The sequence below is a fragment of the Neodiprion virginianus genome, chromosome 2, assembly GCF_021901495.1.
Source record: "Neodiprion virginianus isolate iyNeoVirg1 chromosome 2, iyNeoVirg1.1, whole genome shotgun sequence".
NCBI lineage: Eukaryota > Metazoa > Arthropoda > Insecta > Hymenoptera > Diprionidae > Neodiprion > Neodiprion virginianus.
In genome coordinates this window covers 29,355,391-29,381,558 of record NC_060878.1, presented here as the reverse complement: position 1 = coordinate 29,381,558, position 26,168 = coordinate 29,355,391, and the positions used below count along the sequence as shown (strand labels likewise).

General features: G+C 42.6%; 3 protein-coding genes across 3 annotated transcripts; 1 reads left to right on the top strand and 2 right to left on the bottom strand.

Moving 5' to 3' along the window:
* Window positions 1-18,464: 18,464 nt before the first annotated feature.
* Window positions 18,465-19,482, bottom strand: LOC124296996 (cuticle protein 38-like). The gene is made up of 2 exons (XM_046747533.1): window positions 19,153-19,482; window positions 18,465-18,895 (listed from the first exon to the last, which is right to left on the bottom strand). The coding sequence occupies exons 1-2, from the start codon at window positions 19,165-19,167 to the stop codon at window positions 18,533-18,535; spliced, it is 378 nt and encodes a 125-aa protein (XP_046603489.1). The 5' UTR covers window positions 19,168-19,482; the 3' UTR covers window positions 18,465-18,532.
* Window positions 19,483-20,915: 1,433 nt separating this feature from the next.
* LOC124296997 (cuticle protein 16.5-like) lies at window positions 20,916-21,815 on the top strand. The gene is made up of 2 exons (XM_046747534.1): window positions 20,916-21,001; window positions 21,430-21,815. The coding sequence occupies exons 1-2, from the start codon at window positions 20,990-20,992 to the stop codon at window positions 21,703-21,705; spliced, it is 288 nt and encodes a 95-aa protein (XP_046603490.1). The 5' UTR covers window positions 20,916-20,989; the 3' UTR covers window positions 21,706-21,815.
* A 2,358-nt stretch (window positions 21,816-24,173) lies between these two features.
* LOC124296998 (neuropeptide-like 4) lies at window positions 24,174-25,291 on the bottom strand. Its single transcript, XM_046747535.1, has 2 exons — window positions 25,141-25,291; window positions 24,174-24,554 (listed from the first exon to the last, which is right to left on the bottom strand). The coding sequence occupies exons 1-2, from the start codon at window positions 25,150-25,152 to the stop codon at window positions 24,315-24,317; spliced, it is 252 nt and encodes an 83-aa protein (XP_046603491.1). The 5' UTR covers window positions 25,153-25,291; the 3' UTR covers window positions 24,174-24,314.
* Between the last annotated feature and the right edge of the window lie 877 nt (window positions 25,292-26,168).

The following is a 26,168-nucleotide window of genomic DNA, read 5'->3' as shown; positions in this document are numbered from 1 at the left end:
AAGAATGTAAAGACGGATACCCCTGGGTAAGTTTTTGTGACCAGTTTTCGGCGGGCAAGTGGGCCCAGGTGGGCCTGGGAGCGTAGGAAGGTTCTGCTCTATCGAATCTACCTGACGGCCTTGCACCGACATTCGTAGCAGTAGTGTCAGTATGGAAGCTTGAGATTGGGTCCGTACAAAGTGAGTACGTAAGATTACTTGTCGACTGCGACTTAGAAATGTCGATCAGCTCGATCATCCCCGTGAAAAGACGCGTAACCGCGTCCACCGCCAACCACCCCCAACTACCTCCGAGCACCTCCAGCCACCGTCAACCACCTCCGACCATCTTCGACCACCTTCGTCCTCCTTGTCCACCTCGTCGCCCTCCTCCTCCTCATCCCGCCCTTGGGGGTGGTCGTAGTCGTCCTCGTCCTCCTCGACTCCTCCAATCACTGCAACCACCACCCAACACCTCCTACGTTGACTCAAGTATATAAAGACAGTTGCCCTGATGGGTTTTGGTGTGACAACCGAGAACCGTCGTACGCTTATGCCCCCTGAGATGTTCCAACGGTAGAGTTGAGAGCTTATTGCAGAACATCAGAGAGTCACCGATTTCGACATGATGCTGGCTGCATTCACCTTCCGAGTAACACAGTCTTCGCAATGGTAAGTCCAAGACAGTACTTAGCCCGTGTGTACTTAACGACTTCTCGGCGATACAAGGAATTAATAATGAGAATAAATTTCTTCCAAAATTCGGAGCAAAACAGTGATTTAATTAAAGTATAGGTACCCGAGAAAAGAATGTATACATTGGTCTTAATTGATAATAGATCATAAATAATAATAGATCAGACGTAATAATGATGCAGAGACCAAAAAGTATATATGTATAGGCGGCCGATGTACGATATTGATATATATGATCCATTTACGATTGATACGTGATGCATACTATAAATTTTATAACTTTCCAGGAGACAAACTAGATGACCTACAATAATACGTCTATAATATGAAAATAGAAGAATTATTCATTTCTGAATGGGGTTCTATTCGACACGCGCTCGGTGTATTCCATAACATTAATATTCATATTTATTCCAACAACTTTTAGGCATAGAATCGAAACGCTGTTTTAGCTAGTCGCAAGTGAAGTATCGACGTTGGGTGGCGAAGCAGAATTGTTTTTCGAAAAGTGTTCGTAAGGAAAAAAATTCAGAGTAACCGTAATACATCACAGATGCGCTAATTTTGATCGAGATGAAATGGATGCTCCGTATGTGAGACAGTATTTAACGCAGTGTCCTAGTTTAAAGACCTAAAAAGGTGATTCTCGGCAATTTTTTTTGTTTTTTGATAGGGTGAGAGAACGAAGCTTCTTGATACTTCCAGTGTATTTTAACACACATTTGAAAGGTACGAGCAAAAATTATTATCATCCAAGTGTCGCAGAACGGCAGCGCTATTAGCTGACCCGTTCATGGAAGAATATATCTTTGGTCAACGGCTGACCATCGAAGGGCCTAGCCGCTTGAGTCTGGAATCGGCAGGAACGATAAAGTGCGTATTTGTTGTCTGAAATGTGAAAACTAAAATCATTGTACATCATATCATATCATCATACATCATACATTATACATCGTACATAGTATTAAAGGTCGAAACCATAGTTTGGATGTTCGGATGTTCAGAAAGTGATATCACCCAAAATTTTTTTTCTCTAGACGTCATCGATCTATACATATAGACGAAAATCAGCTAGCCGAATTCCTCAGTCTGGAAACAACCGCGCAGTAGAGCGGACGTACGAAAATCGCGCTCCGGAAATTTCGAGTACCGGCTTCTCAACCTCCTAGATCCTGCGCTCGGGGTCCGCTTTCAGGTGCAACTCGAGTTCCAGGGGATGCGCTCCAGGTCCGCTACCTGGTGAAACTCGACTTCCAGGACAAGCGCTCCGTAGTTTCTGCACTCAAGGTCCACTACCTGGTGGATCTTGAGATCCAGGAAAAGTGCTCTGTAGTTCTGGCTGTCCAGATTCTTGACCTGGTGACTTTTGACCAAGCGCTCCGTAGTTTCTACGCTCCAGGTCCGCTACCTGGTGAAACTCGACTTTCAGTACAAGCGCTGCGTACGTTCTGCGATCCAGGTCCGCTTCCTAGTGAAATTCGACTTCAGGGACAAGTGCTTCGTGGTTTTGACTGTCCAGGTCTGTGACCTGATGACTTTTGACCTTCTGGACTAATTTTCAAGTTTACAAGTTTGATTATTGAAAACGTCATGTTTTGTACAATAAAACCAATATGCATGCTTCAGATAACATTTTGAATCGGAAAAAAAACCTAACGACCAGAGTCAACAAATTGCAATTGGTGAGTGGTTGGCATAGTACAAATAGGAATACATGACAATAACGTTGTTCTATTAGAGCTAAAATTGCTATGCGTAGTGTTTCGAATTGGTCAGCACGTAGCTGATTGTTCTGTGGTATTTTTTAACGAAATTCATTGTCATAAAGTCACAATACGTTATACTTACATGCGTGTATGTGTAAACGTAATTTGTAGCGTTATATAGAGAAAATCTGACGGGCATAGATTCGTTTGCGTCACATGCACAAAGACAGTGTTCATTCTGTATACTGTGAAGCAAATACCAAAAAATAGACGAGGAGGAAGACTAGGAGGAGGAGGAGGAGGATTTCTGCACGGTGAATATAACATTTTTATAATATTTGAAGGCAATTGTAATTATATTGTATCAAAATTTTTTAAACTTGTCACGTTTACAATAAATTATTTCAATTCATTTATCGAGCAAACCAAAGTTTAGTAGCTATCAATGCGCTAATGAAATTTCTAAAATTTTCTCATAATCTTCTTGGTAAAATGTGTCAATGAAAAATGATATTCATCCTTACACAACATTCTTGATGTGTTCTAATACTAAAAATATTTATTAGTATTCGAGGTATAACCCGAGGTGGTTAGCGGTCGTTGGAGGTGGTTGCGGGTGATCGAGGTGGACGAGGATTTGTGCACGGTGAGTATAATATTTTTGTAATATTTATTGGCAATTGTAATTATATTTCGTGTAAAATTTTTCAAACTCGTCATCTTTACAGTCAATTATTTCAATTCATTATTCGCGCAAGCACAAATTCAGTAGCTATAAATACGCTGATAAAATTCCAATCATTTTTTATGATTTTCTCATAAGCTTCTTAGTAAAATGTGCCAATAAAAAATTTAAATTAATCCTTACACAATATTTTTGATGAGTTCTAATACTTGAAATATTTATCAGTATTCGGGGTATAACCCGAGGTGGTCAGCAATAGTCGTTGGAGGTGGTTGGCGGTGAATGCGGGTGATGGAGGTGTACGAGGTGGAGGACGAGGAGGAGGAGGCTGACAAGGATTTGTGCACTGTGAGTATTACATTTTTATAATATTTAATGGAGTAGAAGTAGAAGCAGGATCAGCAGTAGGAGTAGTATCAGGATTAGGAGTAGGATCAGAAGTGGGAGTGGGAGTAGGCTCAGGAGTAGGAGTAGGATCAGGAGAATAAATGGGGTGGGAAGAGATGGGTAGGGTAGTGTATAGAGTAGGGTAGAGTAGGGTATAGGGTAGGGTACGGTAGGGTAAGGTAGGGTAGGGTATTGGGTAGGTTAGGTGCTGAAAAATGTCGAAAACACAGGTTCTGGTTTTTTGGCTGTAACTTTTGATCCGCTGCTCGCAGCGTATCGGAACTGCGTCTAATCGATTTGTCTCGCAAAATTACTTCGGAATAGTGCCAGAAAGAATTTATTTAAGCACTTTTCAGAATCGCAAAAATTTTCGCCAAAAATGCAAAGGGGTGTTACGAACGGCCCTTTTGACTTTCGCGACACGCGCTAGGCGTCAAGCTGCTTGCTCAGCGCATTCCTTCGAGAATCGCTGCCCCGCACACAACCAGATGAGTCAGGAAGTGCACCGACACCGGAAGGTGGCGCGATGGCTACTCTGCAGAATAACGCCCCACCACCGACGAAATCGAGCTGTAATCGGTAATCCGTCGACACCATCAAGTCGGTCGTGATTAAGGAGTATGAGACCATCGAGATCTCAGCCTGGAGATAAGTGAGTGGTGCACCCCATCGATCGGACCGGCCATTGGAAAAGACCTTCCATCACATAGAAAAGGCAACGTGGAGACTTAGGATTTCCTGACGAAACGGCTCGGCAAATCGGTGGTGCGTCCTAAGAGTCACCCTCGCACTACCCAAGGTGGCCCACTCCTTGACTCACCTTTTCCTCAACCGTAACGTAGCAGTTAGTCATACTGAATTCGCTCTGTCACACTTTAATAGTTTGATTGATTACTCTACTCGTTCTTAATCTCTCCTTGTCATTTGCAATACTGTACTTAATATAATAAGAAATAAAAAAAATAAAAACCATTGTGGACAATACGTTTCCCATCTATTCTTCCTGTCCATACCACTAAGATCCTGTCACCCAGAATACTAGACTTTCATCACAGCAGGTGTGTTGACACTTTATGCTAACGAAGCCCAAAGTAATCTATTTCGAACCGCTCGGAAATAGATAATATATATTCTTTTTTAGTCTCGTGGAACAAGATCCTTCAGATCATCGACTGCACGTAATAGCGGTTAGCCTTACTTTTTTCTTCGTCTTTGGAGCCAGAAATTTGTAGTCTCAGATTCGACTTGTATGTATATTTCCTGACCGATTCTACCCCCGGAAAATGTCGAAAACACAGGTTCTCGTTTTTCGGCTCTAACTTTTGATGCGTTGATCGCAGCGTATTGGGACTGCGCCCAATCGATTTCTCTCGCAAAATTACGTCGGAATTGTGCCAAAAAGAATTTATTGCAGCACTATTCAAAATCGCGAAAATTTTCGCCAAAAATACAAAGGGGTTAGCCTTACTTTTTTTTTGAGCAAAAAACTTTTGGTCTCAGATTCGATTTGAATGACCCTTATCTGACCAATTGGACCCTCAGGAACTCAGACATCGCAGCGAAAAGAGCGTGGGATCAACAGGAGAGAAATGACGACGGAAAAAACACCTGCTGAAAAATGTCGAAAACACAGGTTCTCGTTTTTCGGCTCTAACTTTTGATGCGTTGATCGCAGCGTATTGGGACTAAGCCCAATCGGTTTCTCTCGCAAAATTACGTCGGAATAGTGCCAGAAAGAATTTATTGCAGCACTATTCAAAATCGCGAAAATTTTCGCCAAAAATACAAAGGGGTTAGCCTTACTTTTTTTTTGAGCAAAAAACTTTTGGTCTCAGATTCGATTTAAATGACCCTTATCTGACCACTTGGACCCTCAGGAATTCAGAAATCGCGGCGAAAAGAGCGTGGGATCAACAGGTGAGAAATGACGAAGGAAAAAGCACCTGCTGAAAAATGTCGAAAACACAGGTTCTCGTTTTTCGGCTCTAACTTTTGATGCGTTGATCGCAGCGTATTGGGACTGCGCCCAATCGATTTCTCTCGCAAAATTACGTCGGAATAGTGCCAGAAAGAATTTATTGCAGCACTATTCAAAATCGCGAAAATTTTCGCCTAAAATACAAAGGGGTTAGCCTTACTTTTTTTTTGAGCAAAAAACTTTTGGTCTCAGATTCGATTTGAATGACCCTTATCTGACCACTTGGACCCTCAGGAATTCAGAAATCGCGGCGAAAAGAGCGTGGGATCAACAGGTGAGAAATGACGAAGGAAAAAGCACCTGCTGAAAAATGTCGAAAACACAGGTTCTCGTTTTTCGGCTCTAACTTTTGATGCGTTGATCGCAGCGTATTGGGACTGCGCCCAATCGATTTCTCTCGCAAAATTACGTCGGAATAGTGCCAGAAAGAATTTATTGCAGCACTATTCAAAATCGCGAAAATTTTCGCCTAAAATACAAAGGGGTTAGCCTTACTTTTTTTTTGAGCAAAAAACTTTTGGTCTCAGATTCGATTTGAATGACCCTTATCTGACCAATTGGACCCTCAGGAACTCGGAAATCGCAGCGAAAAGAGCGTGGGATCAACAGGAGAGAAATGACGAAGGAAAAAACACCTGCTGAAAAATGTCGAAAACACAGGTTCTCGTTTTTCGGCTCTAACTTTTGATGCGTTGATCGCAGCGTATTGGGACTGCGCCGAATCGATTTCTCTCGCAAAATTACGTCGGAATTGTGCCAGAAAGAATTTATTGCAGCACTATTCAAAATCGCGAAAATTTTCGCCAAAAATACAAAGGGGTTAGCCTTACTTTTTTTTTGAGCAAAAAACTTTTGGTCTCAGATTCGATTTGAATGACCCTTGTCTGACCAATTGGACCCTCAGGAACTCAGAAATCGCAGCGAAAAGAGCGTGGGATCAACAGGAGAGAAATGACGAAGGAAAAAGCACCTGCTGAAAAATGTCGAAAACACAGGTTCTCGTTTTTCGGCTCTAACTTTTGATGCGTTGATCGCAGCGTATTGGGACTGCGCCCAATCGATTTCTCTCGCAAAATTACGTCGGAATAGTGCCGGAAAGAATTTATTGCAGCACTATTCAATATCGCGAAAATTTTCGCCAAAAATACAAAGGGGTTAGCCTTACTTTTTTTTTGAGCAAAAAACTTTTGGTCTCAGATTCGATTTGAATGACCCTTATCTGACCAATTGGACCCTCAGGAACTCAGACATCGCAGCGAAAAGAGCGTGGGATCAACAGGAGAGAAATGACGAAGGAAAAAACACCTGCTGAAAAATGTCGAAAACACAGGTTCTCGTTTTTCGGCTCTAACTTTTGATGCGTTGATCGCAGCGTATTGGGACTAAGCCCAATCGATTTCTCTCGCAAAATTACGTCGGAATAGTGCCAGAAAGAATTTATTGCAGCACTATTCAAAATCGCGAAAATTTTCGCCAAAAATACAAAGGGGTTAGCCTTACTTTTTTTTTGAGCAAAAAACTTTTGGTCTCAGATTCGATTTGAATGACCCTTACCTGACCACTTGGACCCTCAGGAATTCAGAAATCGCAGCGAAAAGAGCGTGGGATCAACAGGTGAGAAATGACGAAGGATAAAGCACCTGCTGAAAAATGTCGAAAACACAGGTTCTCGTTTTTCGGCTCTAACTTTTGATGCGTTGATCGCAGCGTATTGGGACTGCGCCCAATCGATTTCTCTCGCAAAATTACGTCGGAATAGTGCCAGAAAGAATTTATTGCAGCACTATTCAAAATCGCGAAAATTTTCGCCAAAAATACAAAGGGGTTAGCCTTACTTTTTTTTTGAGCAAAAAACTTTTGGTCTCAGATTCGATTTGAATGACCCTTATCTGACCAATTGGACCCTCAGGAACTCGGAAATCGCAGCGAAAAGAGCGTGGAATCAACAGGAGAGAAATGACGAAGGAAAAAACACCTGCTGAAAAATGTCGAAAACACAGGTTCTCGTTTTTCGGCTCTAACTTTTGATGCGTTGATCGCAGCGTATTGGGACTGCGCCCAATCGATTTCTCTCGCAAAATTACGTCGGAATAGTGCCGGAAAGAATTTATTGCAGCACTATTCAAAATCGCGAAAATTTTCGCCAAAAATACAAAGGGGTTAGCCTTACTTTTTTTTTGAGCAAAAAACTTTTGGTCTCAGATTCGATTTGAATGACCCTTATCTGACCGATTGGACCCTCAGGAACTCAGAAATCGCAGCGAAAAGAGCGTGGGATCAACAGGAGAGAAATGACGAAGGAAAAAACACCTGCTGAAAAATGTCGAAAACACAGGTTCTCGTTTTTCGGCTCTAACTTTTGATGCGTTGATCGCAGCGTATTGGGACTACGCCCAATCGATTTCTCTCGCAAAATTACGTCGGAATAGTGCCAGAGAGAGTTTATTGCAGCACTATTCAAAATCGCGAAAATTTTCGCCAAAAATACAAAGGGGTTAGCCTTACTTTTTTTTTGAGCAAAAAACTTTTGGTCTCAGATTCGATTTGAATGACCCTTATCTGACCAATTGGACCCTCAGGAACTCAGAAATCGCAGCGAAAAGAGCGTGGGATCAACAGGAGAGAAATGACGAAGGAAAAAGCACCTGCTGAAAAATGTCGAAAACACAGGTTCTCGTTTTTCGGCTCTAACTTTTGATGCGTTGATCGCAGCGTATTGGGACTGCGCCCAATCGATTTCTCTCGCAAAATTACGTCGGAATAGTGCCGGAAAGAATTTATTGCGGCACTATTCAAAATCGCGAAAATTTTCGCCAAAAATACAAAGGGGTTAGCCTTACTTTTTTTTTGAGCAAAAAACTTTTGGTCTCAGATTCGATTTGAATGACCCTTATCTGACCAATTGGACCCTCAGGAACTCGGAAATCGCAGCGAAAAGAGCGTGGAATCAACAGGAGAGAAATGACGAAGGAAAAAACACCTGCTGAAAAATGTCGAAAACACAGGTTCTCGTTTTTCGGCTCTAACTTTTGATGCGTTGATCGCAGCGTATTGGGACTGCGCCCAATCGATTTCTCTCGCAAAATTACGTCGGAATAGTGCCGGAAAGAATTTATTGCAGCACTATTCAAAATCGCGAAAATTTTCGCCAAAAATACAAAGGGGTTAGCCTTACTTTTTTTTTGAGCAAAAAACTTTTGGTCTCAGATTCGATTTGAATGACCCTTATCTGACCGATTGGACCCTCAGGAACTCAGAAATCGCAGCGAAAAGAGCGTGGGATCAACAGGAGAGAAATGACGAAGGAAAAAACACCTGCTGAAAAATGTCGAAAACACAGGTTCTCGTTTTTCGGCTCTAACTTTTGATGCGTTGATCGCAGCGTATTGGGACTACGCCCAATCGATTTCTCTCGCAAAATTACGTCGGAATAGTGCCAGAGAGAGTTTATTGCAGCACTATTCAAAATCGCGAAAATTTTCGCCAAAAATACAAAGGGGTTAGCCTTACTTTTTTTTTGAGCAAAAAACTTTTGGTCTCAGATTCGATTTGAATGACCCTTATCTGACCAATTGGACCCTCAGGAACTCAGAAATCGCAGCGAAAAGAGCGTGGGATCAACAGGAGAGAAATGACGAAGGAAAAAGCACCTGCTGAAAAATGTCGAAAACACAGGTTCTCGTTTTTCGGCTCTAACTTTTGATGCGTTGATCGCAGCGTATTGGGACTGCGCCCAATCGATTTCTCTCGCAAAATTACGTCGGAATAGTGCCGGAAAGAATTTATTGCGGCACTATTCAAAATCGCGAAAATTTTCGCCAAAAATACAAAGGGGTTAGCCTTACTTTTTTTTTGAGCAAAAAACTTTTGGTCTCAGATTCGATTTGAATGACCCTTATCTGACCAATTGGACCCTCAGGAACTCGGACATCGCAGCGAAAAGAGCGTGGGATCAACAGGAGAGAAATGACGAAGGAAAAAACACCTGCTGAAAAATGTCGAAAACACAGGTTCTCGTTTTTCGGCTCTAACTTTTGATGCGTTGATCGCAGCGTATTGGGACTGCGCCTAATCGATTTCTCTCGCAAAATTACGTCGGAATTGTGCCAGAAAGAATTTATTGCAGCACTATTCAAAATCGCGAAAATTTTCGCCAAAAATACAAAGGGGTTAGCCTTACTTTTTTTTTGAGCAAAAAACTTTTGGTCTCAGATTCGATTTGAATGACCCTTATCTGACCAATTGGACCCTCAGGAACTCAGAAATCGCAGCGAAAAGAGCGTGGGATCAACAGGAGAGAAATGACGAAGGAAAAAGCACCTGCTGAAAAATGTCGAAAACACAGGTTCTCGTTTTTCGGCTCTAACTTTTGATGCGTTGATCGCAGCGTATTGGGACTGCGCCCAATCGATTTCTCTCGCAAAATTACGTCGGAATAGTGCCGGAAAGAATTTATTGCAGCACTATTCAAAATCGCGAAAATTTTCGCCAAAAATACAAAGGGGTTAGCCTTACTTTTTTTTTGAGCAAAAAACTTTTGGTCTCAGATTCGATTTGAATGACCCTTATCTGACCAATTGGACCCTCAGGAACTCAGAAATCGCAGCGAAAAGAGCGTGGGATCAACAGGAGAGAAATGACGAAGGAAAAAGCACCTGCTGAAAAATGTCGAAAACACAGGTTCTCGTTTTTCGGCTCTAACTTTTGATGCGTTGATCGCAGCGTATTGGGACTGCGCCCAATCGATTTCTCTCGCAAAATTACGTCGGAATAGTGCCGGAAAGAATTTATTGCAGCACTATTCAAAATCGCGAAAATTTTCGCCAAAAATACAAAGGGGTTAGCCTTACTTTTTTTTTGAGCAAAAAACTTTTGGTCTCAGATTCGATTTGAATGACCCTTATCTGACCAATTGGACCCTCAGGAACTCGGAAATCGCAGCGGAAAGAGCGTGGGATCAACAGGAGAGAAATGACGAAGGAAAAAACACCTGCTGAAAAATGTCGAAAACACAGGTTCTCGTTTTTCGGCTCTAACTTTTGATGCGTTGATCGCAGCGTATTGGGACTGCGCCTAATCGATTTCTCTCGCAAAATTACGTCGGAATTGTGCCAGAAAGAATTTATTGCAGCACTATTCAAAATCGCGAAAATTTTCGCCAAAAATACAAAGGGGTTAGCCTTACTTTTTTTTTGAGCAAAAAACTTTTGGTCTCAGATTCGATTTGAATGACCCTTATCTGACCAATTGGACCCTCAGGAACTCAGAAATCGCAGCGAAAAGAGCGTGGGATCAACAGGAGAGAAATGACGAAGGAAAAAACACCTGCTGAAAAATGTCGAAAACACAGGTTCTCGTTTTTCGGCTCTAACTTTTGATGCGTTGATCGCAGCGTATTGGGACTGCGCCTAATCGATTTCTCTCGCAAAATTACGTCGGAATTGTGCCAGAAAGAATTTATTGCAGCACTATTCAAAATCGCGAAAATTTTCGCCAAAAATACAAAGGGGTTAGCCTTACTTTTTTTTTGAGCAAAAAACTTTTGGTCTCAGATTCGATTTGAATGACCCTTATCTGACCAATTGGACCCTCAGGAACTCAGAAATCGCAGCGAAAAGAGCGTGGGATCAACAGGAGAGAAATGACGAAGGAAAAAGCACCTGCTGAAAAATGTCGAAAACACAGGTTCTCGTTTTTCGGCTCTAACTTTTGATGCGTTGATCGCAGCGTATTGGGACTGCGCCCAATCGATTTCTTTCGCAAAATTACGTCGGAATAGTGCCGGAAAGAATTTATTGCAGCACTATTCAAAATCGCGAAAATTTTCGCCAAAAATACAAAGGGGTTAGCCTTAGTCTCAGATTCGATTTGAATGACCCTTATCTGACCAATTGGACCCTCAGGAACTCAGACATCGCAGCGAAAAGAGCGTGGGATCAACAGGAGAGAAATGACGAAGGAAAAAACACCTGCTGAAAAATGTCGAAAACACAGGTTCTCGTTTTTCGGCTCTAACTTTTGATGCGTTGATCGCAGCGTATTGGGACTACGCCCAATCGATTTCTCTCGCAAAATTACGTCGGAATAGTGCCAGAGAGAGTTTATTGCAGCACTATTCAAAATCGCGAAAATTTTCGCCAAAAATACAAAGGGGTTAGCCTTACTTTTTTTTTGAGCAAAAAACTTTTGGTCTCAGATTCTATTTGAATGACCCTTATCTGACCAATTGGACCCTCAGGAACTCGGAAATCGCAGCGAAAAGAGCGTGGGATCAACAGGAGAGAAATGACGAAGGAAAAAACACCTGCTGAAAAATGTCGAAAACACAGGTTCTCGTTTTTCGGCTCTAACTTTTGATGCGTTGATCGCAGCGTATTGGGACTGCGCCCAATCGATTTCTCTCGCAAAATTACGTCGGAATTGTGCCAGAAAGAATTTATTGCAGCACTATTCAAAATCGCGAAAATTTTCGCCAAAAATACAAAGGGGTTAGCCTTACTTTTTTTTTGAGCAAAAAACTTTTGGTCTCAGATTCGATTTAAATGACCCTTGTCTGACCAATTGGACCCTCAGGAACTCAGAAATCGCAGCGAAAAGAGCGTGGGATCAACAGGAGAGAAATGACGAAGGAAAAAGCACCTGCTGAAAAATGTCGAAAACACAGGTTCTCGTTTTTCGGCTCTAACTTTTGATGCGTTGATCGCAGCGTATTGGGACTGCGCCCAATCGATTTCTCTCGCAAAATTACGTCGGAATAGTGCCGGAAAGAATTTATTTCAGCACTATTCAATATCGCGAAAATTTTCGCCAAAAATACAAAGGGGTTAGCCTTACTTTTTTTTTGAGCAAAAAACTTTTGGTCTCAGATTCGATTTGAATGACCCTTATCTGACCAATTGGACCCTCAGGAACTCAGACATCGCAGCGAAAAGAGCGTGGGATCAACAGGAGAGAAATGACGAAGGAAAAAACACCTGCTGAAAAATGTCGAAAACACAGGTTCTCGTTTTTCGGCTCTAACTTTTGATGCGTTGATCGCAGCGTATTGGGACTAAGCCCAATCGATTTCTCTCGCAAAATTACGTCGGAATAGTGCCAGAAAGAATTTATTGCAGCACTATTCAAAATCGCGAAAATTTTCGCCAAAAATACAAAGGGGTTAGCCTTACTTTTTTTTTGAGCAAAAAACTTTTGGTCTCAGATTCGATTTGAATGACCCTTACCTGACCACTTGGACCCTCAGGAATTCAGAAATCGCAGCGAAAAGAGCGTGGGATCAACAGGTGAGAAATGACGAAGGAAAAAACACCTGCTGAAAAATGTCGAAAACACAGGTTCTCGTTTTTCGGCTCTAACTTTTGATGCGTTGATCGCAGCGTATTGGGACTGCGCCCAATCGATTTCTCTCGCAAAATTACGTCGGAATAGTGCCAGAAAGAATTTATTGCAGCACTATTCAAAATCGCGAAAATTTTCGCCAAAAATACAAAGGGGGTAGCCTTACTTTTTTTTTGAGCAAAAAACTTTTGGTCTCAGATTCGATTTGAATGACCCTTATCTGACCAATTGGACCCTCAGGAACTCGGAAATCGCAGCGAAAAGAGCGTGGAATCAACAGGAGAGAAATGACGAAGGAAAAAACACCTGCTGAAAAATGTCGAAAACACAGGTTCTCGTTTTTCGGCTCTAACTTTTGATGCGTTGATCGCAGCGTATTGGGACTGCGCCCAATCGATTTCTCTCGCAAAATTACGTCGGAATTGTGCCAGAAAGAATTTATTGCAGCACTATTCAAAATCGCGAAAATTTTCGCCAAAAATACAAAGGGGTTAGCCTTACTTTTTTTTTGAGCAAAAAACTTTTGGTCTCAGATTCGATTTGAATGACCCTTATCTGACCAATTGGACCCTCAGGAACTCAGAAATCGCAGCGAAAAGAGCGTGGGATCAACAGGAGAGAAATGACGAAGGAAAAAGCACCTGCTGAAAAATGTCGAAAACACAGGTTCTCGTTTTTCGGCTCTAACTTTTGATGCGTTGATCGCAGCGTATTGGGACTGCGCCCAATCGATTTCTCTCGCAAAATTACGTCGGAATAGTGCCGGAAAGAATTTATTGCAGCACTATTCAAAATCGCGAAAATTTTCGCCAAAAATACAAAGGGGTTAGCCTTACTTTTTTTTTGAGCAAAAAACTTTTGGTCTCAGATTCGATTTGAATGACCCTTATCTGACCAATTGGACCCTCAGGAACTCAGACATCGCAGCGAAAAGAGCGTGGGATCAACAGGAGAGAAATGACGAAGGAAAAAACACCTGCTGAAAAATGTCGAAAACACAGGTTCTCGTTTTTCGGCTCTAACTTTTGATGCGTTGATCGCAGCGTATTGGGACTACGCCCAATCGATTTCTCTCGCAAAATTACGTCGGAATAGTGCCAGAGAGAGTTTATTGCAGCACTATTCAAAATCGCGAAAATTTTCGCCAAAAATACAAAGGGGTTAGCCTTACTTTTTTTTTGAGCAAAAAACTTTTGGTCTCAGATTCGATTTGAATGACCCTTATCTGACCAATTGGACCCTCAGGAACTCAGAAATCGCAGCGAAAAGAGCGTGGGATCAACAGGAGAGAAATGACGAAGGAAAAAACACCTGCTGAAAAATGTCGAAAACACAGGTTCTCGTTTTTCGGCTCTAACTTTTGATGCGTTGATCGCAGCGTATTGGGACTACGCCCAATCGATTTCTCTCGCAAAATTACGTCGGAATAGTGCCAGAGAGAGTTTATTGCAGCACTATTCAAAATCGCGAAAATTTTCGCCAAAAATACAAAGGGGTTAGCCTTACTTTTTTTTTGAGCAAAAAACTTTTGGTCTCAGATTCGATTTGAATGACCCTTATCTGACCAATTGGACCCTCAGGAACTCGGAAATCGCAGCGAAAAGAGCGTGGGATCAACAGGAGAGAAATGACGAAGGAAAAAACACCTGCTGAAAAATGTCGAAAACACAGGTTCTCGTTTTTCGGCTCTAACTTTTGATGCGTTGATCGCAGCGTATTGGGACTGCGCCGAATCGATTTCTCTCGCAAAATTACGTCGGAATTGTGCCAGAAAGAATTTATTGCAGCACTATTCAAAATCGCGAAAATTTTCGACAAAAATACAAAGGGGTTAGCCTTACTTTTTTTTTGAGCAAAAAACTTTTGGTCTCAGATTCGATTTGAATGACCCTTACCTGACCACTTGGACCCTCAGGAATTCAGAAATCGCAGCGAAAAGAGCGTGGGATCAACAGGTGAGAAAGGACGAAGGATAAAGCACCTGCTGAAAAATGTCGAAAACACAGGTTCTCGTTTTTCGGCTCTAACTTTTGATGCGTTGATCGCAGCGTATTGGGACTGCGCCCAATCGATTTCTCTCGCAAAATCACGTCGGAATAGTGCCGGAAAGAATTTATTGCAGCACTATTCAATATCGCGAAAATTTTCGCCAAAAATACAAAGGGGTCAGCCTTACTTTTTTTTTGAGCAAAAAACTTTTGGTCTCAGATTCGATTTGAATGACCCTTATCTGACCAATTGGACCCTCAGGAACTCAGACATCGCAGCGAAAAGAGCGTGGGATCAACAGGAGAGAAATGACGAAGGAAAAAACACCTGCTGAAAAATGTCGAAAACACAGGTTCTCGTTTTTCGGCTCTAACTTTTGATGCGTTGATCGCAGCGTATTGGGACTAAGCCCAATCGATTTCTCTCGCAAAATTACGTCGGAATAGTGCCAGAAAGAATTTATTGCAGCACTATTCAAAATCGCGAAAATTTTCGCCAAAAATACAAAGGGGTTAGCCTTACTTTTTTTTTGAGCAAAAAACTTTTGGTCTCAGATTCGATTTGAATGACCCTTACCTGACCACTTGGACCCTCAGGAATTCAGAAATCGCAGCGAAAAGAGCGTGGGATCAACAGGTGAGAAAGGACGAAGGATAAAGCACCTGCTGAAAAATGTTGAAAACACAGGTTCTCGTTTTTCGGCTCTAACTTTTGATGCGTTGATCGCAGCGTATTGGGACTGCGCCCAATCGATTTCTCTCGCAAAATTACGTCGGAATAGTGCCGGAAAGAATTTATTGCAGCACTATTCAAAATCGCGAAAATTTTCGCCAAAAATACAAAGGGGTTAGCCTTACTTTTTTTTTGAGCAAAAAACTTTTGGTCTCAGATTCGATTTGAATGACCCTTATCTGACCAATTGGACCCTCAGGAACTCGGAAATCGCAGCGAAAAGAGCGTGGAATCAACAGGAGAGAAATGACGAAGGAAAAAACACCTGCTGAAAAATGTCGAAAACACAGGTTCTCGTTTTTCGGCTCTAACTTTTGATGCGTTGATCGCAGCGTATTGGGACTGCGCCCAATCGATTTCTCTCGCAAAATTACGTCGGAATTGTGCCAGAAAGAATTTATTGCAGCACTATTCAAAATCGCGAAAATTTTCGCCAAAAATACAAAGGGGTTAGCCTTACTTTTTTTTTGAGCAAAAAACTTTTGGTCTCAGATTCGATTTGAATGACCCTTATCTGACCAATTGGACCCTCAGGAACTCAGAAATCGCAGCGAAAAGAGCGTGGGATCAACAGGAGAGAAATGACGAAGGAAAAAGCACCTGCTGAAAAATGTCGAAAACACAGGTTCTCGTTTTTCGGCTCTAACTTTTGATGCGTTCATCGCAGCGTATTGGGACTGCGCCCAATCGATTTCTCTCGCAAAATTACGTCGGAATAGTGCCGGAAAGAATTTATTGCAGCACTATTCAAAATCGCGAAAATTTTCGCCAAAAATACAAAGGGGTTAGCCTTACTTTTTTTTTGAGCAAAAAACTTTTGGTCTCAGATTCGATTTGAATGACCCTTATCTGACCGATTGGACCCTCAGGAACTCAGAAATCGCAGCGAAAAGAGCGTGGGATCAACAGGAGAGAAATGACGAAGGAAAAAACACCTGCTGAAAAATGTCGAAAACACAGGTTCTCGTTTTTCGGCTCTAACTTTTGATGCGTTGATCGCAGCGTATTGGGACTACGCCCAATCGATTTCTCTCGCAAAATTACGTCGGAATAGTGCCAGAGAGAGTTTATTGCAGCACTATTCAAAATCGCGAAAATTTTCGCCAAAAATACAAAGGGGTTAGCCTTACTTTTTTTTTGAGCAAAAAACTTTTGGTCTCAGATTCGATTTGAATGACCCTTATCTGACCAATTGGACCCTCAGGAACTCAGAAATCGCAGCGAAAAGAGCGTGGGATCAACAGGAGAGAAATGACGAAGGAAAAAGCACCTGCTGAAAAATGTCGAAAACACAGGTTCTCGTTTTTCGGCTCTAACTTTTGATGCGTTGATCGCAGCGTATTGGGACTGCGCCCAATCGATTTCTCTCGCAAAATTACGTCGGAATAGTGCCGGAAAGAATTTATTGCGGCACTATTCAAAATCGCGAAAATTTTCGCCAAAAATACAAAGGGGTTAGCCTTACTTTTTTTTTGAGCAAAAAACTTTTGGTCTCAGATTCGATTTGAATGACCCTTATCTGACCAATTGGACCCTCAGGAACTCGGACATCGCAGCGAAAAGAGCGTGGGATCAACAGGAGAGAAATGACGAAGGAAAAAACACCTGCTGAAAAATGTCGAAAACACAGGTTCTCGTTTTTCGGCTCTAACTTTTGATGCGTTGATCGCAGCGTATTGGGACTGCGCCTAATCGATTTCTCTCGCAAAATTACGTCGGAATTGTGCCAGAAAGAATTTATTGCAGCACTATTCAAAATCGCGAAAATTTTCGCCAAAAATACAAAGGGGTTAGCCTTACTTTTTTTTTGAGCAAAAAACTTTTGGTCTCAGATTCGATTTGAATGACCCTTATCTGACCAATTGGACCCTCAGGAACTCAGAAATCGCAGCGAAAAGAGCGTGGGATCAACAGGAGAGAAATGACGAAGGAAAAAGCACCTGCTGAAAAATGTCGAAAACACAGGTTCTCGTTTTTCGGCTCTAACTTTTGATGCGTTGATCGCAGCGTATTGGGACTGCGCCCAATCGATTTCTCTCGCAAAATTACGTCGGAATAGTGCCGGAAAGAATTTATTGCAGCACTATTCAAAATCGCGAAAATTTTCGCCAAAAATACAAAGGGGTTAGCCTTACTTTTTTTTTGAGCAAAAAACTTTTGGTCTCAGATTCGATTTGAATGACCCTTATCTGACCAATTGGACCCTCAGGAACTCAGAAATCGCAGCGAAAAGAGCGCAGGACCAACAGGAGAGGATCAACCTCACAACTTTGCAATCACACTTTATTATGGTAAACAAACAGAAATACACGCTATTGGTGCATCTGACTACATAAGGATAGGTTCATCAAAAATAAATCTAGGTGTTTCTCTCTTCGATTGCTCATTTTATCATTAGATAGAGCATTAAGGGATCCTCCTGCATAAAAATCAGATGCAGAAATAGGGATTTTACTTTTTGATTCCCAAGTCTTTGGCATTGCGCTCTTCTTACGAATCGCGCGAATGAGTCCCAAGCACTAAGACGTGTGTACACAGTCAACTAGTTACGTACGCCGGTATCAGTCGATCTTCTGTATAATAGTTGGCAGCCACTGAAGGAGCCTTGAAAATGTCGGGCAGTTATACCGTCGGTGCAGAATCCAAATGAGGGAAATGCGATAAGAAAGTATTTCGCCTAGCGACAGCTATAATGTACCTCACGATTTAAGTGCCTACCCGCCGCAACATGATGACATACCGACCAATCGACCGTGCATCGATTTTAGATCGGATCAAAACGACTACATGTATGCATCGGGATATTTCTGCGAACCATGCCGGTTGACGTCAGGAGACAGACAACCGAGCGATACAAAATGCCGCTCCCGTTGTCTACCTGCCGGCGTTGAGAGCGGTTACTTTCACAGAAAACTCTTGGTACCCGCATCAGCGCCGTCAATGAATAAGGGCAAATGACTCAGACACTATTAAATTATTTTTTCAATATCAATAATTCTTTATTCGTCATCAAATAAGCAAATAATCGTTCCACGTTCCAGCCTATTTCTTCAGGATCAGAGGGGCAGCGGCGGCGTACGGCGACACGTGAGCAACTGGGGCGGTGTAAGCCAGAGGAGCTGGCAGGGCTGCAGGGGCGGCGTAAGTCAGGGGGGCAGCGAAGGCCGGGGCGGCGTAGGCGAGCTTGGCAGGAAGAGCTGCTGCGGGGGCGGCGTAGGCCAAGGGGGCGGCCACGGCCGCGGGGGCTGTGTAGGCCAGGGGGGCGGCAGCCAGGGTGTTGTAATTCCTCGCTATGCTCTGGCTGCTTCGGGCCGTTACGAAAGGTGCAGCCGGAACTGCCGCAGCTACGACAGGAGCCACTGCAAGATGTCCGGCTGAAACGGCGGCCACGAAGGCGAAGAGACACTGGAAAATGCGACAAATTTCAAATTGTAAGTATCTTCTCATACGGAATTCAGAGGATCTCGTGATTGACGTAATATTATTCATACTGATCATCGGGTGCTTGAGTAACTATCGCAGAGTTTGCTCTTGTAGTTCAATCTAGCAATTATATTACTATTGTGTATAACTCTACACTTATTCTCTCTCTCTACTCTCTCTACTCTACTTTCTGCGCACTAAGGAGAGAGAGAAGCGAGAGATTGAAAAGCACGACTTACCGCGAGCTTGAACATGGTGATTTTTTGGTGAGTTTTCTTGCCGGTTTGACGACTTGAAGAGAAGTGAGGATGAATTCGGTGTGCACCGAGTTCTGTATTTATACTATCGCCGATCGGTTGTACGCGTATTTAGGTGTGTATTTAACTCTTGCCTCGGTTCGGGGTCGACAAGACTTGACGTTGCGATCGCGTTGATGGCCTTGCAATCAGCAGGCGTGTGGTATCAGCATTGCAGTAGAAATACAAATGCTAATTGCGAAATGCCCGAATCACGGTTACAATGCGCCCGTTCGTAACCGATCGGTGGCTTGGCACCGGCGGAGAATCGGCAATCGCCAAGTGGTTTTACGCCTGCATTTCAATGATCCAGTTTCGCCGGCACTGATCCAGGGATAAACCGACGACTCCTGAAGTCTTGCTTAATTTATGTTCTTGTCACCTTGCGCTTAGGTATATGCATTATGCCAAACCCGGCAGGAACTCACGCTCGATTGTCTTGTCAGGATAAATCACACCCGCCTACCTCGGTCATCCGTTTTTGGCCACGAACTCAGTCTGCTAGCGAAATTACAGATTCACCTTTGCTAACAATCTTGTAAACAAATTTACATCACTCAATTTTCGAGATCGTTTAATTATATCGCTTACCGAGTATCGTTCCTGGGCAATTTGACTCATCGATCCAAACTCAAATATGTAAAATATATTCAAATAAAAAACGCCAAGAACATGATGTTTTTTGTTTTTTTTTCTTTAATTCTGCTAAGAATCAAGTCGGTACGCAATTTACCTGCATAAAAAAGCCCGTCTTCTAGTCCAAGTAGAAATAACTGTGGCGATATTTCAGTGGAAGCTACTGAAAGTATATTAACTGAGGTATTCGGCAGTAATCGCAAATCTTGTACAAGACTTGAGTACAAAAATGTTGATTTAACGAGATGCACAATCCAGGAAATCCTGAAATGTTTCGTGTTGAGCATTGTATTAACGAACGGGTTAACCATGAACGATATTTGCGAGCGTCTGGTATTAAGAAGCGTAGTTTTTTTTTTTTTTTTTTACAATCTTGGTCAGTGTGATAACTGTCAAATTTAAATGTCACTTTGATGGCCATAAGTATAACGATCGAATGGATATAGATGAGAATTAATAATTAGCTGCAAACAGGTTCGTGGTGTAAAAGCGTTATAGGATGAGTATAGTAAGCGTACTGATAAATATAATACGGCCGATTTCCGCAGCAGTTTGCCTTGGGCGAAAACATTTCACCCGACAATGCAGATCGTGGGTATAAACTGGACGCGGAAAAGGCGGTACCGGTACACTGAAAAAGAAGTGACATGTCAGATCCGCATGAATATCGCTGAGGATTAAGTGTGACCTTGAAAATCTGGCGTGACAATACGATAATCAGGCACGCATGCTCGACTTCACGCGTAGGTAATCGCAACGCGCCTTATAAGGCTAGGAAAGCTGACCCTTGCATAACAGGGGCAACCTCAGCCAAGTTACGTCGTAGATTATGGTGTCACATGGAGGATAGCCTCCAACCGAGAATACAAACGCCCGACGCAACTCGTAGAAAGCGATAAAGGGAAATTTGGATGCCGGACTCGTCTCGTCCGGCATGCCGCACGCGTGTCTGACGGACCAGAGGCGTGGCGCAAGACAATTACCGTAACGCCGGACGCGACGTGTCGCTCCGGTACAGCAACACTCGGTGATTTTGGAGGGGTAGATCACCCGACAAGCCACTATAAAAGCTTTTCGTCAAACCGAGTCTTGCACAGTCAGCTCATTGCTTGCAAAGACCAGCTCCAACCCCAAACAAACAATCATGTTCAAGCTGGTGAGTTTCTCATTGTCAAAGATATTCAGTTATCGATAACTCTCGAGCGATCGATGTCTCTGTCATACTTTAAATTAACAAAATTTGATAATAATTGGCCGATCGATACCACTTCGGTGTTAGCAAGGATTCTGCGATTGTTTAAACTCTACCAACATGTGAATGACTGGGTCTTTTTTTTTTTCTTGATAATAATTCTCATTCTTAAGGAGGCGACGTTTCATTTAAATTCAAGTCAAACAACTTTTAACTCGCAACTTTCAAACGTTTCATTCCGCGATCTCTTTCGAACCCAGATCGTACGGCCGATGCATCGTTGAACGGGAGATCCGATCGTTCCTTCTTAGTTTTCCAAATTTATTCGTAGAATCTCAAGTCCGGCGTGACTTGAATATCGTTTAATCACTTGGTTCCTCTTCATCTTCCAGTGCATTCTTCTCGCTGTCGTGGCCAGCGCACTCACCGCACCCGCACCAGCACCCGGCCTCGTCGCCGCACCATTAGCCGCAGTTCCGGCTCCGTATGTGACCGCCGCCAGCAGCCAGGTCATCGCCAGGAACTACAACACCTTGGCCGCCGCTCCTCTCGCCGCTTACACCGCCCCCCTCGCCTACTCCGCGCCCCTGGCTGCACCCCTGGCTTACAGCACCCACGCTGTAGCTCCGGCACTTTCGGCTTACGCGGCCGCCCCCGTGTTCTACTGAGTGCTGAACATCAGTAACCGACGGCTAAGAACGGCGAGGAATCCAGCCTCGATCCGTGATTTTGACTTTTAAGATGAAATCGAATAATAAAATGGTTGCGTAAACTGAAATTTATCGTTTTCATTGTCATTTACCACTTTCGATGTTATCATCGCTCTGTCTCTGATTTCTCGTGCGATCGATTCTGACTCTCGAAAGCTTGACGAAATCGTAATTCAGTGATGACTATCTAAGCATAATTTCTATGCGTTGTAATAAGACTAGGTAAACGAATTTTTATCACAATGGACTGTTGATTCGTTGCTTTATGAACAGTACTGAACAAGTTTTCCGTTTGAGGATAGGGTTCTGATTTGTCGAAATGTTGTGTGAAAGCATCTGTGATCATGTGTCCGCGGTGAAACGCTAAAAGACAACTTCGGTCAAGCCTCGGATAAAATATTAGTTGATATAATAATACATAATAACACAGTTCGAGAAAAAATTAGGCAAGGAGAAAACACGAACGCGAAGGGTTTTTGAATTGGTATCTGCTTGATCGTTAGAGGAATCTGAAATCAAAATAGCAGAGTGTAGAGGAACAATGAAAAAAAACTTTCAGTACTAAATTGAATTAAATGGTCCGACGTTATACGAGATAACATAATTTCAAAGACAATATGTGCATAAGTATACGTCGACGAATAAGCTGTATACCTTTGATTAGATCTGAAATTCTATGACGTAGCTTTATGGGTAAAACTTGTGAGGATTTTGAAAAAAATTTGATGAATAGCGGAATGAATAGATTGCTCGAAAATGGCTCGCAAGTGTATGTTGTAAGGGATTGTGCATGAAAGCCGGAAAGTATATTATAACAGAGGAAGAAAGTGATGAAATTATAAAATTAGTTATTTAGTTAGTTAGTCAATTAGTTGGTTAGTTACTTAACTAGTTTGTTAATCAGTAAATTAAGTAGTTGATAATTATTTCCACAGCTAAATTGGAAACTAGATTGAGCAAGAAGAACAACAAATAAAAAAGACTTGATCATTATCCTTACCCATTGTTCTGAAAAGCGAGTGAATGTTTGACGTCTTATGTCTGTAACTTTTAATACAATAATCGCAGCGCATTGGGACTGCGCCTGTAGAGTCGGAAAACTTTCCAGCATAAAAGGCTTCCGTGATTCTATAGTAAAAAATGAGGATCGGGGGATGAGATATGGACCGGAAAAAGTAATCAAAACACTTGATTGAGCCAAGAAAATTATTGCAATTTATTAGCTCGCAGGGGAAAAGCCGCTGAGGCATAAAAACCCCTTATTATACAGTAATATAAGTCGTGCCAAGGGTGTATGAGGTGTAAGTGTACGATCAATCGTTTTGTCTCGCATGTGGAGAGCTACCGTAAGATTCAGAGCCCTGAAGGTGTGAACCTACGGAGGTTTGGTCGACTGGTGAGAACCTGTTGTTTTTGATTGGAGAGGAGAGGAATAGTGACTCAACTGAGAGGATGGGGAAAATGAGAATACCTAAGATGATCCGCGGCGATGTTATCGTTACCGTAGACTCGATCAGACTGAATCTCCGAGCGTCAATTCCCGGTTATTATCGCTATTCATCCAACGCTCAGCGCCATCTTTCACGATTAACGACGATCCACCCAATCGCGCCTAAACTTGCCGTGGATTGCTGGTAGCGGTAGAGATTCCGAGTATCAGACGGGGTAGAAAAGCGCGCGCGGACATGGGAAAGGAAAGGAAAAGTTCGGTCTAAACAGGGCCCAATCGATTTCTCTCGCAAAATTACATCGATATAGTGCACTAAAGAATTTCTTCCAGCACTTTTCAAAATCGCGAAAATTTTCCCCAAAAATGTCTCAGATTCGATTTGTATCACCCCTTTCTGGCTAATTGGACCCCTAGGAACTCAGAAATTGCATCGAAAAGATCGTATTACCAAGAGCGGAAAAATTATGATAGAAAGAGGAACAGCTGAAAACTGAGGAATAGAAGTCTTTCGTTTTTTCCGATGTAACTCGTGAACTGTAGCTTGCACCATATTCGGAATACGCGCAATCGATTCCTTCCGCAAAATTACGTCAATTTATTGCATCCAAAAATATATTTTGCCTTGTCAATACGTACAGTTGAGAAATTTTCATCGATTAACGACTTCTGTTCTCTCATAAGCATTACCCACGATGCTTGCATGCCGTTTTCGCACTTTGGTGATGAAGTTAAAATTTTCAAAAAATTTTTCAGTTTCTCTCGCTGTAAAAGAAAAAAAAATTCGCCAGAAATGACCCTTTCTCAGGCCTCGAGATCGGACGACTGCCCAGAACAGTTGGACGAGAAAACTTGTTTCATTCCGATATTTCACGGTGAGAATAGAGCTAGTCGCCAACAATCAGTTCAATCAGGAACCGCGCGCATTCAGATCTTAGGTAAATTAAATCATTCTCTCAAACGAATACACGCACCGTTATAAGTGATATTTTTTTTTCATTTTATTTGCCGTTGTTACTTAAATGCGTTACATTATCCAAAATTTTTGAAATGCGTTACACGCAGGTTAGTCATGCTCGTTTCGTCAACAATTCTTCACACTCCTCGTTTTCTTCTCTTACTAGTAGTAACTGAGAGGGCTGACGTAGGCAGACCTGTAGGCGTACGGAGAGTAGGCAGAGTAGGCAGAGTATGCCAGAGGAGACGCATAGCCGCTGTAGGCCGGCAGTGCGGAATAGGGACTAGCCACAGGAACGGCGCCGACGACCGCGGGAGCGGAATATGCCGACACGACTGGAGCTGATACCAAACCCGGAGCTGGGGCAGCGGCAGCGACGGCCACGAGGGCGGCGAGAACGAACTGAAAAAGAGAATACCGTTACTTAAATATAGTTAGACGTTTCTCTTTTACGTGAATTTCCTGACACCAGACGCACAATGATCGATTTTTACATAGTCCTTTTCCGTGAGATCGGACTAATGAAATCACTCGGTGTCGATGTGTGAGGAAATTGACGTCAGAGGAAAGCGCCCACTTATTCCAGTACTATGCGCTTTTGTGGATGCGCATTAGAGGACTCATGATTATTCGCGATTTAGGGTACAATTCCACTTTGCGCAGTTCCGAGCTTCGCATTAACCACGTGCTAACAAATGTGAACAGCGTATTTACTCAGAGTGGACCTTATGGTGCGCATCCACTAAAACGTGCGATACTAGGAAAGAAACTATCTTTGGCCGCCGACTAGAAATTGCTGAAGACGATTCCTACTGTCACCGACTAAATTAACATTGTGATCCCAGTAAGCGAGTCGGCAGATTTAGGGCACTGCCGTTATCTCCGCACCCTCGGTGCCTTCTATTCTACTCAAAAAGTGTATCTTCGGCAATCTTCAGTCAAAGCAAATCGGGTTATCGAATTGACCAATATATCGTGTATTACTCACCAGCTTGAACATGTTGAAGTTTGCGGTGTGGTAGTCTACCGGTTGCGATTGAACGAGTATGCTTTGCTACCGATGAACGACCGCTTTTATAGTCCTCTGGAGCAGCGGCGAAACCAGCGGCAAACACCCGGCAATTGGCAAACGCCAAACCACGCCTTGTCCGTGTCCTTGAAAAAACATCGTACTCGTCCACCTCCGTTACCATCACGCACGATCGCACGCACTTGAACGAGCAAACCTGCAGGGGGGGTTCGAGACACGTCGGACTCGTTGCAAATAACCAGCTCCTCTGTGTATTTCAACGAGGCATATTCGCCTCGTAAAAGAGCAGAGATTTATTTTTCGGAGATGGAACGCCGTTGCTGATAAAAAAGAACCCATTCGATCAAACGCCTCTGCGACCTGTTCTACGAAGAAAAAACAAAAACCGTAAACTGTCGGAGAAGGCTGGGTTAAAAGTTTTTGCAAAAAATGTTAAGCTGCGAGGTTTTACAGAGAGGGAATAAAAAAACGGATTTTATTCAAAATTGCAGGAAGAAAGGGACGCATCAGGTTTTTTGGTAAAACGTATTCTGCAAAGTGCAGAATTTACTCTAGAAACAGTGGAAATCACTGTCTGCAAAGCAAAATCTGCGAAATTTATAGTAAAAAATATATTGAAATGGGTATTTTTCTACCAAGACCCTTGACGTGTCTCGCTTTTCCTGCAGTTCTGAGTAAATTCTGCTCTTATTCGTCTCACCGTGTAGGTGTACCTATTTTTGTATACTAGTTTTGGAATATACGGAAGATCTCAAGAAATGAAGGCAAATGATTTTTCTATTAAGACAAACTGTTTTAGGTAATAAGCACACAAGAAGGATTAATAAGTATACAACCTTTGCACTAATAAGAAGCGCTTCTTCTACCCTCCTAAATCAAAGAAATGTAAGCGTCGCGTTGTAGATATTACATTCGCTAAATAAAATTTCACAAGTTGACTGCGCGACGCCTTTAACCTTTTACGGAACGCTGAGATAAATATGAAT